We start from the raw sequence: 16,711 nt of genomic DNA, 5'->3' as shown, positions 1-16,711 counted from the left end.
TCAGGCAGGGTAGAAGAGTTTTCATTAGCATCATGAAGAAAGGCCTCTCTAAAAGGAAAACGGGCACCCACATTCCCACCACAACCGGTTCAAGTCGTCAAGACTGTTTCTGGGGGTTGCCAAGCATCAGCAGCCTCCTTGATTGGCTGCGGCGGAAAGGCACGTGCAGCCGCTGATTGGCTGCGGGATACGCCCATGCAGCCGGTGACTGGCTGCAGGGTAGACACGCCCCATGCAAGGCTGGAAGGCGGGATCAGGGGACTCATGCTGCCCTCCGACCTTCCCCGTGCCACCGACGGAACCCGGCTGGCGTCGGGCGCCCTCTCCTGGCCTCTTCTCTTTCCTGGCTACCGTTGAACGCGCGGCCTGGCGCGTTGGAACTGCCAACTGGGCTTCCATAACGCAGGGCTTCTCTGGCAGTCAGACGGCCCTGGGCTTGGCAGTCACTGGGGGGGTCGGTTGGGTGCCAGGACGGCTCTCCAACCTGAGAGGCCCCCTGGAGCCTGTCGGTGGGACAGAGACTACTTCTGAATTGCTCGTCTGGGGAGGCTCAGTTCACCAGGAGCCTGTCTGCAAGTCGGTTACCGGGTCGGCCTCAAGGGCAGTCAGGGGGGGTCACCAGTGTAATACGCCCACCAAGCGGTCTGTTGATTAAGGATCAGATTAGCGTCCTTATGAGTCAAAAAGGTAGTCCCCTTGCAAACCAATTAATCAGTGAATCTGATAATCCACCCACTTGGTAGACTGCCCTGCTCATCTGTTAATTATGCTCCCTCTGAATCCATCTCTTAATAAATTAATCCCCCCTGTGAGGCGTTCAGTCATTAGTCCCACGGTTATCCCGAGTGTAAGCGGGTTAATCAGTTTCACTGTTTGTCCTTGGTGTCCCTAGAAAATCAGCTTTCCAGTCAGCATAAGTAGGCCAGTCGTCCAAAAGTGGGTGCTTCCCGCAGCAAGTCGGAAAAGCCGTTTGCAGCATTTAGACTCTGCCAAGGACATACACGGTCGGAAGTGTGCTGAGGAGGAAAAATATCCTGGAGCCCTTGGAATGAGAGCCAAAGGTAAAATGAAGAGGAGAAAGGATGAGCAAAGGGAGGTATACGGGGGAGGAAAAAAAGAGGGTGCATGAGGAGTCATCCCTGTATCTCTAAAGCCTTGCAGGAGAAAAGCAAGAAGAAATCAGAATTTTATTTTATTTTATTTTTCAATGTTTTTTATTTATTTTTGGGACAGAGAGAGACAGAGCATGAACGGGGGAGGGGCAGAGAGAGAGGGAGACACAGAATCGGAAACAGGCTCCAGGCTCCGAGCCATCAGCCCAGAGCCGGACGCGGGGCTCGAACTCACGGACCGCGAGATCGTGACCTGGCTGAAGTCGGACGCTTAACCGACTGCGCCACCCAGGCGCCCCGAAATCAGAATTTTAGAGCTAGATGGATCACTACACCTCAAATCAGAAAAGGCACTCATGTTACAGATGAGGAAATCAAAGGAAAACTAGAGAGGAGAAAATATTTGACCAAGGTTATTCAGTGATTTACTAGCAAAGCCTGGGCCTGGACCCAGACAGGGCTCATTCCAACATCCAAATGCGGTTTGCTTGTTTGTTTTTTAATGTTTATTTATTTTTGAGAGACAGAGACAGAGTGTGTGTGTGGGGGCGGGGGTAGGGGCAGAGAGGGAGGGAGACACAGATTCGGAAGCAGGTTCCAGGCTGAGCTGTCAGCACAGAGCCCGTCACATGCTCGAGCTCAGGAATCACGAGATCATGACCTGCGCCGAAGTCAGACACTTAACTGACTGAGCCACCCAGGCGCCCCCAAGTGTGGTTTTAAATCAGAGAAGGGGGGAATATATTGGCAATGCAAAAAGGGAGCAGATATGGATTTCCTCCCTCTGGGGATCTGCTCAAATGTCACTTCCTCAAAGAGGCTTTCTCTGACCACTCTACCTAAGCTGTTTCTCCATTGCCCACCCCCCCCCCCCCATCCCATAACCCGCTATCCTATTATCCTACGTTATTTTTCTTCGTGGTACTTCCTAGCTATCAAATTATCTTGATTGCCAACTCATTCATTGTGTGCCTTCTTTCCCTTCTAGAATGAAGACAGGGATTGTCTCATTCTTGTTTAATTCCCTTTCCCTAAAACAGTGCCTGGCGTAAACAAGGTGCCCATAATGTTGGTTGCTAGAGAGAATGAGTGAGAGTGCCACCACTAAGGAATGTGCTTCTTGAGACTCATTAGAGGAAGCAGACTGTACTTTTTTTTTTTTTTAGTTTATTTATTTGCTTTTAGAGAGAGAGAGAGGGAGGGAGAAGGGGAGGGGCAGAGAGAGAATCCCAAACAGGCTCCAAGCTGTCAGCGCAGAGCCTGACGCAGGGCTCGATCTCACAAACCGTGAGATTGTGGGATCGTGACCTGAGCTGAAACCAAGAGTCAGGTGCTTAACCGACTGAGCCACCCAGGCGCCCCTAGACTGCGCTTTGAAGTAGAGAGCAGAGCCTCCGTAGAGTGGCAGGAGGTGAGGTCAGAGAAGTAAAGGGAGGGAGGCTACCTCGTGCAGAACTTTGGCTTATACTTGGAGGGAGATGAGAGGCACTGGAGAATTTCGAGCAGAGAAGGGGCAGGATGTTACTGAAGTGTTGATAGGTTCCCTCTGGCCACAGCACAGGGAATAAAATGGACAGGGACTAAGGTAGAGCAGCAAGGCCAGTGAGTCGGTTCCTGCAGCCATCTGGGTGAGTGAGCCTGGTGTCTCGGGCCAGGGTGACAACAGTGGAGGTGACTGGAAGTGGTGAGATTTTGAGTGTATTTTGAAATCGGTGCCCACAGGATTTTCTGACATGGCTGCAGGCCATGAGAGAAAAGAGGGTCATCAGTCACAAAGGACTCTGAGCTTTCGACTCTTGATTTCTTCCTAGGTGCTAGTTCATTTGGTTTAGAGACATGTTTCCTAAGTTTTAGGTGATTGGTTTTTATTTTTATTTTTCTGAGATGAGAGCAAGGATGTTTAAACTTTTAATGTTACTTTCTACCCTTGCTCTGTTGCCTGTTGGCCAAAGAATGTAGGTAGTTTATAAACATTTTTTCTGCTCCTTGGGAGGTTGGTGTGGAGCAAGAGGAACTTGAGTTTTATTTTATTTTATTTTTTAAAAATGTTTTATTTATTTTTGAGACAGAGAGAGACAGAGCATGAGCAGAGGAGGGGCAGAGAGAGAGGGAGACACAGAATCCGAAGCAGCACCCAGGCTCTGAGCTGTCAGCACACAGCCCAACGCGGGGCCTAAACTCGCAAACCTTGAGATCATGACCCGAGCCGAAGTCGGATGCTTACCCGACTGAGCCACCCAGGCGCCCCAGAACTTGACTTTTAGATCCATCTCTAACTTATTTAAGGAAATCACTTACCACCTTGCGCTTGAGTTTCCTCCTCCATAAGGAGGCCATTATAAGACTTAATTCCTCAGGCTTCCTGGAAATAAGCGAAGACTACCCAAGTGAGAACAAACAAGTTGCTTATTCAGAGCTGTAACAGGAGAGTCAGCCACCATCACTTGCATGTGGCAACAACTCAAAGGGAGGAGCATAGTGGGAAAGAGAGTTTCAGATAGGGTCTGACAGGAGAGTGTTATCATGGGGAAGCTGGAGGTTAGCTAATTCGAAGTGGGGGAAATTTAGGGGCACTTGGGTGGCTCAGTCAGTTGAGCGTCTGACTCTTGGTTTCGGCTCTGGTCACGATCCCAGAGTTATGGAATCAAGCCCCACGTCAGGCTCCACACCGCTTAAGATTAAGATTCTCTCCCTCTCTCTCTCTTCCTCTGCCCCTCTTGCTCTCAAAAGAAAAAGAAAGAAAGAAAGAAAGAAAGAAAGAAAGAAAGAAAGAGAGAAAGAGAGAAAGAAAGAAAGAAAGAAAGAAAGAAAGAAAGAAAGAAAGAAAGAAAGAAAAAGTGGGGGTATCTTATGTGGTTGAATTTGGGAGCAGAGTCTACTTTCTTTGGTTGGTTCTGAGCTGGAAGCAGGGGCAAAAAACAGGGAAGCTAGCATTCATTGACCAAGTTCTGACTGTACTGGGTCGATTGCCACAGAGGTTGTGGTTTGGCTTCTTGTATTTGTTGCTGCAAAGTGAGGATCAGAGTCATGTCATACAGTTGAGGTGTGAGGGCCATATATGGTATGGACATTGTATATTCAGTCTCTCGGGTTCTTGGGAGTAGTAAATGAGATGATGTACAGGTGGAATTGGCAGGTATTAGTACATAAATAAATATTTATCTCAGTCAAAGATTTTCAACATTTCATTATGGTCTAATTATGCAATCCTGTCTTTGTTTTCATTTACTAATTCATCTGTATGAAAAGAATTTGTTCCCCAATGTAATACATGAATGCAAACTTACGTGTCAAACAATGCCAACGTGTATAGAATAAAAACTGAAAATCCTACTTCATCTTTCCTCTTATCACTGCTCTACCCATAGGTAAGTACTGGTACCAGCTTATTATGTATCTTTCCAGATCTTTGTTTCATTTATGTTTGTGCATTTATCAATGTGCTATATATGAACATATAACTATTATATGTGAACATACATATGTTCATGTAATCCACATATATAAAGCTTTTACATAAATGACAAATGATCAGATTTTTATTTAAATATTGTGAAATATTTCAGACATATTGAAAGGTGTGAAAATGGTATAAAAGGAATGTGTGTTATACCTCTTATATAGCCTTTCCCCAGAAACATTTCCCACTCAAACCTAGAAATTACTGCTACCCTGGATTTGGCATTTATCATTCTTTGTGGTAGGGTATTTAACCCAGATTGAAGAAAGATCTGGCCTTCGCCCTTGGCTTCTGGGAAATAATATCTAAGCCCCTAGGATGCCATGCCTGACAGGAGTGTCTTTGTTTGCCTGGGGGCCTTGCATCACACTGAATAGTCTGAAAATGTGATTCAAGGCAGGGGCCGGCCACACCAGATCATGTAACAATGTGATTTAAGGTCTTTGGATCATGTGGTACCAGCTCAACTTCAGAAGGAGCTAGAGACGGAGACCCAAGCCCATGTGATGGGACTGACTGGGAGCAGTCAGTCGGGCCCATGTGATGAAGGCCCAATAAAAACTGTGGACACAAGGCTTGGGTGAACTTCTCAGGTTGTCATATTCCATGCATATTGTCGCACATCATCACCAGGAAATATGAGTTATACTGTCCATGACTCCACAGGGAGAGGACAGCTGGAAACTCTGGTTGGAACTTTCCTGGACTCTGCCCTATGTGCTTCTTCCCTGGCTAGATTTTAATACGAATCCTTCAGTTGTAATAAATAATAACCATGAGTATAACAGCTTTCCGGAATTCTGTGAATATTTCTAGTGAATTATCGAACCTATGAGTGGTCATGGGGACCCTAACACTTGCAATTGGTGTTAGAAGTGAGGGTGGTTTTAGAGACCTCTGAAATCTGCAGTTGGTGTCAGAAGTGGGGCCATCTTTTTGGAACTGTTCCCTAACTTTGCAGTTGGCCTCAGAAATGAGATTTGCGAGAACCTGACTCAGTGAAACATATGGTTTGGGAAGAACAAAGATGTGAAATCAGGGGATGATGAAACTTTCATTCCTACATGTCCCTAAAGTCACTCATGGGCATGAAAATGCAACTGTTCTGCAATTAGTTACAGGAAGTTAAAGTTACCAGTGTTTCTTTTTTTTTAAATTATGGATCCAACTCTGAAGGAATTGACTCACTAGGTGCATAAGGAAATTCAAAATCTCAAGAAACCAGCCAAATATAACAATTCCTTGGTTGCTTTTACCTGTAAGAGCTATAATGAAAGAAAAGAAAAGAGCTGGAGTGGATCCTAACGCTGGTCCAAGCTTGGGTTCTGTTCAGTCTGAGCTATGGCTGCTGGCCTCAGGGCTGCTACTAAAGGGAAAAGTCATGTTGGAACAATAGGTAGCAAAGAAAATTTGAGTGATTCACAAGAGAACGGAGAAAGATGAAGGGAGTGTCAAAGGGACTCATCCCAACAGAGAGAAAAATCTTTAAATAGTTATGAATCAGGGCGCCTGGGTGGCTCAGTCAGTTAAGTGTCCAACTTTGGCTCAGGTCAATATTTCGCAGTTTGTGGGTTTGAGCCCCACATCAGGCTCTTTGCTGACAGCCCAGAGCCTGGAACCTGCTTCAGATTCTGTCTCTCTCTCTCTCTGTCTCTCTCTCTCTCTCTCTCTCTCTGCCCCTCCGCCACTAGTGCTCTGTCTCTCTTTCTCTCTCAAAAATAAACATTAAAAAAATAAAATAAATGAATAAAATGGAAATTGATGGGATCAAAACAAAGGTCTGAGTGCAATGCTTTTGGAGTTTGGGTAGAACCAGGGGGAGACTCAGATACCTCCCCCCCAACTTTGAAGGATCCTAATAAAATCTGTTCTAGTTATCCTAGTTTCGAGGAATTTCAAAAGTCCAAAGGCAAATATGACAATGGGACCTGAACTTCAAATGGCTTGAGGTGATGGTCCCATGACCTAATCAAGGTAATGATTGGTCAGGGGTTCTTGGGTGGCCCCTCCCCAACTCGTGCTCGCTCTCTCAAAATAAATAAGTATTCTTTTAAAAAAAGATGATGATTGGGGTACCTGGGTGGTTTAATCGGTTAAGCGTCTGATTTCAAGTCACAGTATCACAGTTCACGAGCTTGAGCCCCGCATCAGGCTCTGTGCTGACAGCTTGGAGCTTGGAGCCTGCTTTGGATTCTGTGTCTCCCTCTCTCTCTGCCCCTCCCCTGCTTGTGCTCTGTCTGTCTGTCTCTCTCTCTCTCAAAAATAAATAAAAACTTTTTTTTAATTTTTAAAAAAGTAAATAAAAGGGCCTCAGTTCTTTGGCTCCATGCCTAGCTGGAGACTCAAAGCCACATGCACATTAGTGGTAAAATGGTCAGGGGAAGAGATGTTTCTGGAACTCCTTAAGCTGGAGGCTAGTGGGAGTTATAGTTAGATTGGGAAGATATGGGAATAGAGGGATTGAAGGAGTTAAAGTGAGGGTTTGTTTAGATGAAAAATAGAATACTTGAACAGATTTTATGTAAAGCCATTGTGTCTCCTCCTTTATCTGAATGTAAGTACATACCGTGTCTGACTGGGAAACACCTCCCTTACCTAGTATTATGAAATAGGAGGCATGTAAATCCTCCCTTCAGCCAGTATATGCTAAATGGGAACCAATAAAATTGCCCAGGCCCACACAGGTTGTTAATTTGAAGAATATAGGATATCTGGTGAGGAAAAAAAAAAAAAAAAAAACATGTCAGAAACCCAGCGTTTGATTGATTTGGATTTTGGATGGCACACATTCTACATTTGGGAATATGGCCAGCTCCTAACCATAAAACCACGAGAGTGAAGTCTTGGGAGTCTATGCAGACTGCAGTTTATGGCAAAAGCCAGCCAGCACCACCCAGTGGCAACCACTGGGATTTTTTTTTTTTAATCAGGAAATTTCCATTTGAGACAGACAACTAGCTGGCTATTGAGCTTTGATTGAAAATGCCCACAGGACGGAGGGAAGTACAATAATCCTGAAACCTGAAATATCCATGACATCTTTGGTAATTTGGATAAACACGATAATAAGGAAGACCGTGCCCAGAAGAGTTCTGTAATAAAATGGAAATGGTTTATAGGGGAACCTGGTACCATGGGAATGTGAGGAGGTAGTCATCATATTAGGGAGCAGATGGCCTCTTTCCCCTCCTTTTACCACCCGAGGAGCTGCCAGATCCTATTGCCACTTGGGTGGTGACAGTGAATAGCTCTCAGTTGACCAACAAAGAGCTGCTTGGTTTATGGAAGGCTGTTCCAACATGAAGGGGTTCCTTTGAGTGGGAAATACTAGCAATGGAATGCTAGTAAATATTTACTAGCCGGGGGGCGCCTGGGTGGCGCAGTCGGTTAAGCGTCCGACTTCAGCCAGGTCACGATCTCGCGGTCTGCGAGTTCGAGCCCCGCGTCAGGCTCTGGGCTGATGGCTCGGAGCCTGGAGCCTGTTTCCGATTCTGTGTCTCCCTCTCTCTCTGCCCCTCCCCCGTTCATGCTCTGTCTCTCTCTGTCCCAAAAAAAAAAAAAAAAAAAAAAAAAAAAAACGTTAGAGAAAAAAAAAAAAAAAATATTTACTAGCCGGATCTCCAAAGGGAAAGAGAAGCCCTGAATTGTAGTATTACCAACCTCTGCTGTGTAGACACTCTCACTGGAGGTAGTTTCAAGCTACCACCATCACATAGAGTTAGGAAGAGATACAATAGCACACCGTTATGTGGTATTTCTATCATACAGGTACAATAGATGCAAATAATCTCAAGGACACAGGTAACAGTAAAATGCACTAGAAAAATTAGGGAGTAATCAGTTTCGAGTGATTATCATCTTTGCTTTTAATATAATTTGTTTATAAGTTTATATAATTTAATTTTTAATAATGGCCGTGTTTGACAACCAGCTTGTAACATTTTTGAAAGTTTAATAATCAGCTTTTTAAAGCTGGTTTATGCAGGCTCCAGCCCAATGATGGATATTGTTTAGAAACCAAGATATAGGTGCTAGGCGTGTTTATCACTAAGGATATGTCATTGCTTCTAGGCTCTTTCAATGAACAGAATATGGAAATAGCATTTGTTCTTTAAAGCCAAGGGTTTGTATTGATAACTCTCTTTGTCTCCCTCAAGACAGTAGAGTCAGAGCACTGTGTTCAAAGCTTACTTGAAATAGACAGTCTTCCATTCTTCCATTCTTCCATTCTGTTATCATCGTTTTCATTTGTTTACTAGATCTCGTTTGTGTTCAATTTTAGGGTTTTGCTTTCTTTTTCCCTTCTAGGTTTAAGTGACCTTTCTGAACAGTAAAATATCAATATGGTTGGAAAGGTTTTTTTCTTTCCTTGACCAAAACTGTGTCACCTGACTACCAGGACATTCATGTAAGGGAACCTGGGAACATTAATATTTGTTATTTTAAGGCTCTGTAGTAGAGGCAACGGGGATAATGGTGCTTGGATACCTGTTGGGTCAGAAGCCAGAAGTGTCTGCCACAAGGTATTGTAGACTAGGGACACATCCCCTCATCCTGCCTTTTCCAGGAATTTGTGCAGAAATGGAGGACTCGTGGCCCAAAGAGGGAAAGGACTCGTCTGTGGTCCTCCAGTGAATCAGTGACATAGCTTATGTAATCAGTACTCAAATCCAGGGCCCCTGCTCTTAAGTCAATGCTTTATTTTAAAAAAAGGCGGGGGGATAATTTCACAAAAGATAAAACTGACAGTTGAACATGTTGTCAGTGACTACCAAACAAGGTCACTTTCTTTCTTTCTTTTTTAATGTTTACTTATTTACTTTGAGTGGGGAGGAGCAGATGGAGAGGGAGAGAGAGAATCCCAAGTAGCCTCTGCACTGTCAGCACAGAGCCTGACACAGGGCTCGCTCTCACAAACTGTGAGATCATGACCTGAGCCAAGATCAAAAGTCAGACCCTTGGGGTGCCTGGGGGGCTCAGTTTAAGTGTCCATCTCTTGATTTCAGCTCAGGTCACAATCTCACAGTTTGTGAGAGCGAGCCCCACATTGGGCTCCGAGCTGCCCACGTGCAGCCTCCTTGGGATTCTCTCTCTCTCTCTCTCTCTCTCTGCCCCTCCCTCTCTCTCTCTTTCAAAATAAATAAACTTAAAAAACAGAAAAAGAGTCAGATGCTTAACAGACTGAGCCACCCAGGCACCCTAAGCAAGGTCATTTTCTAAGCTCTTCTGAGGTCACAAAGGTCTGTTTGATGTAGGGCCTTCCCTTAAAGGGCTCAGTCTCAGGTAGATTCTTTACTAAGATATTGTGTTAGTTTCCCAACTAGAATGACCTAACCAAATAAAAATTTGTCTTCCTCATCCAAAGAGATGAACAGAGATAGGCTGTGCAGAGCTGGTGTAGCAGTAACACAAGGCCATCAGGGACCGGGCTCCTCAAACTATTCTGCTAGAATATCCTTCATGAGTGGCGTTCATCCTCGTGGTTACCTCATGGCTGCCAAATGGCTGCTCTACCTCCAGGATCACATCCATATTCTAGGGAGGAAGGAGAAGAAAGCGACAAGGAGGAAAGAAATGACAATATCAGGAAAGGAAGACTTTCCCGGGAATCCTCAGCCCACTTCCAATAAAACAATGTCACGTGCCCCAAATTACCTGCAAAGGAGGACAAAGTAGTGCTTTAACTTGCAACAACGCACCGCTAAACAAAGTTGGGTTTGTTAGTAATGAAGAGCAGGATAAGGAGTTGTTGTTTGGCTGCATAAAAACAAATAACTCTACTAGGAGGGAAAAACTGACTCTTTCCTCAAGAAACAACAAAGGAAATAACTGGGTCCTTCTGGAAAGGGGAGAGATTTCTGCACTTTTGACCGGGCAGGGAGATCAGGAGAGGCTGCATGCAGGAAGTGGCACTCAACTCAGCTTTGAAACTGGAGTAGGATTTGAAGGTGGGCGGAGCAGAGTTGCCAGAGGAAAAGCTGTGAAAGGGGGAAGGATGTGTAAGGTGAACACTGGAGAAAGCAGCACTTTCCCTTTGGTGCGGAAAATGTTGAAAAAGGCGCAGGGAGGAACAGCAAAGGTGAGGCAAAATTGTGGAGAATCTCATTTGCAAAGCAAGGAGGTTTGGGACTTCTCCTATCAGAGGTAGGAATTCTTGTCCATTCCCATTTTCCCAAAGGATCTGTTAAGGTTGTCCCATCCTTGGGGCGCCTGGCGGCTCAGTCAGTTGAGTATCTGACTTCAGCTCAGGTCGTGATGTCATGGTTCGTGAGTTAGAGCCCTGCATCCGGCTCGCTGCTGTTGATGCAGAGCCTGTCCTTCTGGACCATCACCCCTCCCTGGCCACCTGGCCTGAGTCGCTCCTGCTCTAGGCAATTCCTCTCATGGTTCCTGTGGGTTATGCCAAACACCCAGGCTGGTCCTGTGCCTCTGAGACACACAGCTCTTCCATGAAACCCCATTTGCTTTGAGAGAGAACCCAAGGGACATGGTAACTGAGTTTCTCCCAAGTGGGCTGGGTCTGGGAGGGAAAGACCAGGGGAGAAAGAAGGAGATGCAGCATTGGGCACCCCCTCCCGGAGGTCATCGGGGTGCTTCCTGTCCCTAGATGCTCTTGAACGTCTCACCCCATGTAATTCCTGCTTCTGAGGATGAACAGACCTCCAGGATGACCAGAAACAGAAGCCCCTGGCTTGCTAAGAATACTTTCTGCTCTCCCACCCACATCCTTTCAGTTACTTGCCGTCTCGTCCCTTCTGAACCACATGGCTCTGACGCGAGAGCCAGCTGAGGCAAAGACCCCGGGCCCCTCCTCTTCCTGAGGACCACTGCTGCTGCAGATGGGTGAGTGGGGTGAGGGGCAGTGCTGGAGGTGTCTGAGGTGCCAGGACCAGGGTGGGGCTAGGCTGCAGAGGTCTGAGAAGAGGACATAAGGGTTAGGGTACCAAATAACCAACATGGATTAGACATCTGTGTGTTGGGTCCCGGCAGGGCTGGGGATGCCTGGGGCAAAGAGCAGATTGGGTTGGGAGCAGAGTTAGGGGTGAGGGTGGGCGCTCAGCCAAGGAGGTTGAAGGTACGAGAAGCACAAAATGCTGGAAAACCCAGGGGTAGTCAGTTTTCCCGTGTCTGTCAGTCACTGTCCACAGGCACGCTTTCCCAGATGGTAAAAATACATAATCCAGAGGACAGCAGTCGGGGAGAGTCCCTGAAACTTCCTCATCCCCCTGCCTCCATGTGACCCAGATGAACAGTCCAAGATCAAAGGGTACTCTTTAAAAGAAAATTACCCCTTTCTTCCAGTAATCTCAAACGACTCCCGGTGACAACATATGCTTTGTCAGTAACGCTAAGAACTGATTCCTTGAAGACCCTGAAGAGGGTGACTGTTCCTTATTTATCAACCGATGAAAGTCACCAAGTGGATAACATAGCCCACCCATTCTGTGTAGAGTGAAGCAGGCTCGAATGTTCTTACTCAGAAAACACCATAGCAATCTCTGCTTAGGATGACTGCTCAAAGGCCACTTGGGACTGGGAAGAGAAAAATCTAGAAAGGTGCTCTATTTATTGAATGGGGAACATTTTACCATGTACTCAGCTAGGAACACTGCCAACCATAGGGCATTCATTCTTTTTTTTTTTTTAAGTTTATTTACTTACTGGGGGGAGAGAGAGAAAGAGGGAGTGAGAGAATCTCAAGCAGACTCCACACCGTCAGCACAGAGCTCAGTGTAGGGCTCGAACTCAGGAACTGTGAGATCATGACCTGAGCCAAAATCAAGAGTCAGATGCTTAACCGACTGATTCACCCAGGTGCTCCAGGGCATTTATTCTTACATCGATGATAGCATGATACAGTTCAGCAAGTACCCCTATTTTCCAAACTGAGAAAGCATAAAGAAAGGGGAAGTGACTTGCCCAACAGCATCTGGACAGTAAGAGAGAGAGAGGAAGAAATTGATCACAGATGGAACTGGGAAGGAGCAGAGCCTGAGGGATGGGAGGAAGAGCCTGGGGGTGGAGGTGGGGGTCAGGTAACGGCTCAGAGGCAATGTAGATCCTCAGAAAGTTCCCTTGCCATTAGTCAGGTCCAACGTTCACTTTGAGGCCAGGTGAGGAGAAAGGATGAAGGGGAACTTGTCTGTGAAGCCCAGCTCCTCTGGGCTTCCAGAAAGTCTTTTGGAAGCTCCTTTGGGAGTCACAAATAAGGAGAAGGCTGGGTCCTGGAGGAAGTGGAGAAAGGAAGTCAGGATGCTTGCTGATTGCTGATCCTCCCTCCCCACAGCACCTGCCAGGCTGCTCTATTCTTCTTGCTCCTTGGAGAAGACTCTTCTGTGCAGCTGTTCCTTCTATGGCATCCCCACACCCTCCGTGCAGTGGTGGATGGGAGGGGCTCCCGTGGGTGCGAACAGTGTGGATAGCAGTGTCCATGTGACTTCCACCATAATCCCCCCCTGGGCCAACAGCACCATCAGCCTGACAGAGCAGCCAAAAATGAGCACAAGCCTTCTCTGTGAGGGGAAGAACCAAAATGGAACCCATGCTTTGAGCATCCTACTGATGCCAAGTGAGGGTAGAGGGGGCCCGGTATCTGGGTGAGGGAGTGAGCTGGGGAGGGAGCAGAGCTCGGACTCCAACTCCAAGCTTTCAGGACAGAAGACTTTCTCACATGCTCTCTCCTTCCAGGAAAGAGTTCTTTTCTTCCCCAGACTTTCATGAAAGGGCTGATCCAGGGTGTTGTCTATGGAGCCATTGCAGCCTCACTGCTGTTTTTCTGCCTCATCCCACTCATGTGAGTACCAAGGCTAAAACCGTACCCAGCAGGCCCTGGCCTGGGTGCTGGCGGGGAAAGGGAAAGACAGAACCCTGCCCCCAAGGATCTCAGGGTCTGGTAAGGGAAGGAGGCACCAAACATGGTCACCACAGTCCAGGGCCCTCAGGACTATGCTCAGCCACAAACAAGGCCCAAGGGACAGAGGCTTTCAGTGAATTTCATAAAGGAGAAAGCAAAGGAGGAAGTGGCAGCCACGGAGAAGCCAGTGGAGCTCCCCGGGGTGCTGTCTAAAGCGGCCCTGAGGGGCTGAGTGCTCATTTGCTGGGTGGAAAGTAGCATATGCAGACCCCAGAGACACATTTGAGGAATTGCCGGTGTCTGTGTGCAATGTCAGATGCATTGACAGTGATGGGAAATGGCTGAACATGAAGTTGAGAAAGCTTCTTGGTGTTAGTTCATAAAGACTCTCGAAACTTGGCTAAATGTATTGGCTAGAAGCCCAGAGTGAGAAGGGCAGAGCTGCCAGAGGTCAGGCCAGAGACTTCAGCGGGGGGAGAGGGGGCGGGGGGGCAGGGAAGGGGGGGCTCTGGCCAGTCCAAGTGTCTTGGACTTGATCCTCAGTTGGGAGCCGAGGAACAGTGTTAAGCAGGGAAGAAAAGCTCCTAGTGCAAGGTGTCTGTACACAGACCAGAGGGCAAGAGCCAGAGGCATGAGGCCAGGCAGGAAGACTACATAATAAAGAGCCCAGTTTGAGCTGGGTTTAAGTGATGAAGGGCAGTCAGAGAGATGATGGGACACTTGGGATCGACTGGCTATCAGGAGTGAGAAAGAAGAGCCACAAGGTGGCAGGGCAAACCGGGGAGCTATTTTTAAAGTATAATCAGCTGCACCTAAAGACCAATAACAATCCTTTACAGTTTGCAAAGCCCTTTCATGGCTGACCTCATCTGAGCTCCACAGCCCAATAAGCAAGGTTTCCCAATTGTACAGAGGATGGAACCAATTCCCAGAGAGGCTGTGTGGCTTGCCCCAGATAACACAGCAAGCCAGTGGTGTCCTTGAAGCTCTAAACCAGAACTTCTGGTGAAGACCAGAGCCCAGTGGGGGGCAGAGAGCCGAAACTGATCGGGGGGGGGGGGGGGGGGTCATTTCCTTAGGGTGAAACATATCAGAATGAAGCTGGCAAAGAAAATTGCAGCGGTCAAAGCAGGAAAGAGCCCAAAAGTCAAAGCATGCCAAGAACCCAAGCTGTCTCTGAAGCCTAAGGAGCCAGAAAAATCCACAATCACTCCATCTTCAGAGAGTGAGATATTGGTGGGTACCCACTGCGTCTGGAGTCTAGACTCTCAGCATAATGGCAGTAAGACTCACGAGGAGAGGCACATACAGTGTTTAAAGGAATTACCATCATCAGTCCTATGGGGCACCTAGAATGCCAGAATGTGCTTGCAAATCATCTTATAGATGGTGAAGCCAAGGCCCAGAGAGGGGAAGAAGGATGAAAATTAAGACAAATAACTTAAAGGGCATTAGAATCAGCAATGTACACACACACACACACACACACACACACACACACACCCCTTCACACTGAGTCCCCATTGAGAACAGGGTTGAAAGAATCCCTAACAGTGTTTGTGGCATCAGAGTGGAAGCCAAAGGCTTTGGTCTCTGAGTGTTTGGCAGATTGTAGAAAACACGGTCTGTAGATACCACAGGCCCAAGTTAGCCTGAAGTGCTTGGAGACCAGACCAAAGCCAAGGTCTTCATTTACCTTGCACCCCATATCCTCAGCAGGGCTTGGAAGAGACAGGCCTCACTGTTATGTACCATTTATAATCCTCGAGGACTGGAAATGCCCTGCTGCCCTCCTTAAACCCTGCATTGGAGCTGGTGTCCCTTTGTGGATAAACCAAGCAGCTGTTAAATTCCACCAAGATATCCTGCAGTATCTCCCAACCTCCATGCTGGGCAATGCCGGGGTCTCAGAAATGGGTCAGACCCAGGCCCCTGTCCTCAGAGAGCAAGCAGGCTGGTGGGAAGGTAGCCTTGCAGCAACAGGGCTGGGACAGGGGTTATGGTTGAGGGAGGGATTGACCCTCCCTGGGAAAGTCAGGCAGAACTCCCCAAAAGAGTCTGGGGAACATTGGGTGGCTCCCAGTGCTAGGAATGCACAGGGAGGGGCACTGAGAGAAGACGGGTTGCAGGCTCCAGTCATGGGGTTCTGAGAAAAGGTGAAGCCAACGTCTGCTCCACATTGCTGTAATTCTGTGCTCATAGGGAGAGACAGGATTCTGTCCATTTAAGCCCTGGATACCTCACCTCTCGACTTATTCCAATATTCTTCTTTCTTTGCCCTGCTCTGTAGCACCGCTTACCTTAAACTTCCAGAAAAAGCAAGATAAAGTGGAGCTCATGAAGCCTATGAAAACTACGTGCCTACCTGGAGTCCCCAATATCTGCGGGATTACTAAAGTCCACAGAATCCTTAGGCACCCCAGAAACCCTGGAGTCTATAACAAACCCGGATCCCTGGAGCCTCCTCAGCTCACAAAGCCCTCTCAAGCCCTACCTGTCCCTCACACTGACTGGTTCTCCATTGAATAGGGTTACTCTGGGACCTGGTCTTAGAATCTTTGCAAGCAAACTCTATGATCTGTTGTTCGGGTTAACCAGAAGAAGTATGCTCTGGCCTAGGATGATATCAACGAAAGGAAAAATAAATGTGAGACTATGGTCCAGAAGTAGCTTTTGAGCCCCTACTGTATGCCCAGAACCTGGAATATACATACAAAGAGCACCAGGCTTTGGAGCCATCATATATGGATTGAATCCCAACTTTAATGCTTAGTGGCTATATGTCTTTGGATGAAACCTTTCACCACTGCACCCTTTGAACTTCGGTATCCTGACCTGAGGCATATGTAGGTAGATAGTGAAAAGTGGTATCCAGAGGTCCAGGTGGAGAAAAGACACAAAGACCATCCCTGAATGCCAAGACAAGGCATTGGAGCCTTAATCTTGACTCCCTTAGAATGTAAGTTCCACAAGAACAGGTATCTTGTCTGTCTTGGTTTCTACTTGAACCACCAGCACCTAGAATGGTTCCTAAAATATAAGACTCTCAAAGATGTTTGTCGAATAATTGAATGGATGAATGAATGAATGAATGAATGATAAGCTGTTGCAAGGTTTGAAGCAAAGAATGATACATAGTGAAATCATACTAGGAGTAGTTATGGAACTCAGAAGATAGAAGACCGGAGGCAAAGAGCCTAGTTAAGAGGTCAGTGCAGTATTTCTTGGCTGAAAGACAGGCATACAAGAAATGAGAACAGGGATCTGGCAAGAGGATGGACAATG

At 46.9% G+C, this 16,711-nt stretch overlaps 1 protein-coding gene across 4 annotated transcripts; it reads left to right on the top strand.

The window, feature by feature from the left end:
• The first annotated feature begins 298 nt into the window (after positions 1 to 298).
• LOC132690892 (SIGLEC family-like protein 1) lies at positions 299 to 16,479 on the top strand. 4 transcript variants are annotated; one of them, XM_060651870.3, is made up of 7 exons: positions 299 to 576; positions 893 to 1,061; positions 11,307 to 11,415; positions 12,860 to 13,141; positions 13,261 to 13,366; positions 14,506 to 14,662; positions 15,717 to 16,479. In XM_060651870.3, the coding sequence occupies exons 3-7, from the start codon at positions 11,412 to 11,414 to the stop codon at positions 15,729 to 15,731; spliced, it is 564 nt and encodes a 187-aa protein (XP_060507853.2). In that variant the 5' UTR covers positions 299 to 576; positions 893 to 1,061; positions 11,307 to 11,411; the 3' UTR covers positions 15,732 to 16,479. The 4 variants fall into 4 exon arrangements, with proteins under 4 accessions (XP_060507853.2, XP_060507856.2, XP_078295537.1 ...); XM_060651873.3 differs by having other exon boundaries at positions 299 to 687; XM_078439411.2 differs by adding an exon at positions 4,362 to 4,480 and having other exon boundaries at positions 299 to 1,061.
• Positions 16,480 to 16,711: the final 232 nt, after the last annotated feature.

This window comes from Panthera onca, chromosome E2 (genome assembly GCF_046562875.1).
Source record: "Panthera onca isolate mPanOnc1 chromosome E2, mPanOnc1 haplotype 2, whole genome shotgun sequence".
NCBI lineage: Eukaryota > Metazoa > Chordata > Mammalia > Carnivora > Felidae > Panthera > Panthera onca.
The sequence above is the reverse complement of the archived record's forward strand: the minus strand, read 5'-3'. Positions and strand labels throughout refer to the sequence as shown.

What these genes read in the sequence shown, in the direction of transcription:
- LOC132690892 (XM_060651870.3), top strand. An exon ending in GAGCATCCTACTGATGCCAA is followed by an intron (nt 13,142 to 13,260) that starts GTGAGGGTAGAG and finishes CTCTCCTTCCAG; the next exon opens with GAAAGAGTTCTTTTCTTCCC. An exon ending in TTCTGCCTCATCCCACTCAT is followed by an intron (nt 13,367 to 14,505) that starts GTGAGTACCAAG and finishes TCATTTCCTTAG; the next exon opens with GGTGAAACATATCAGAATGA.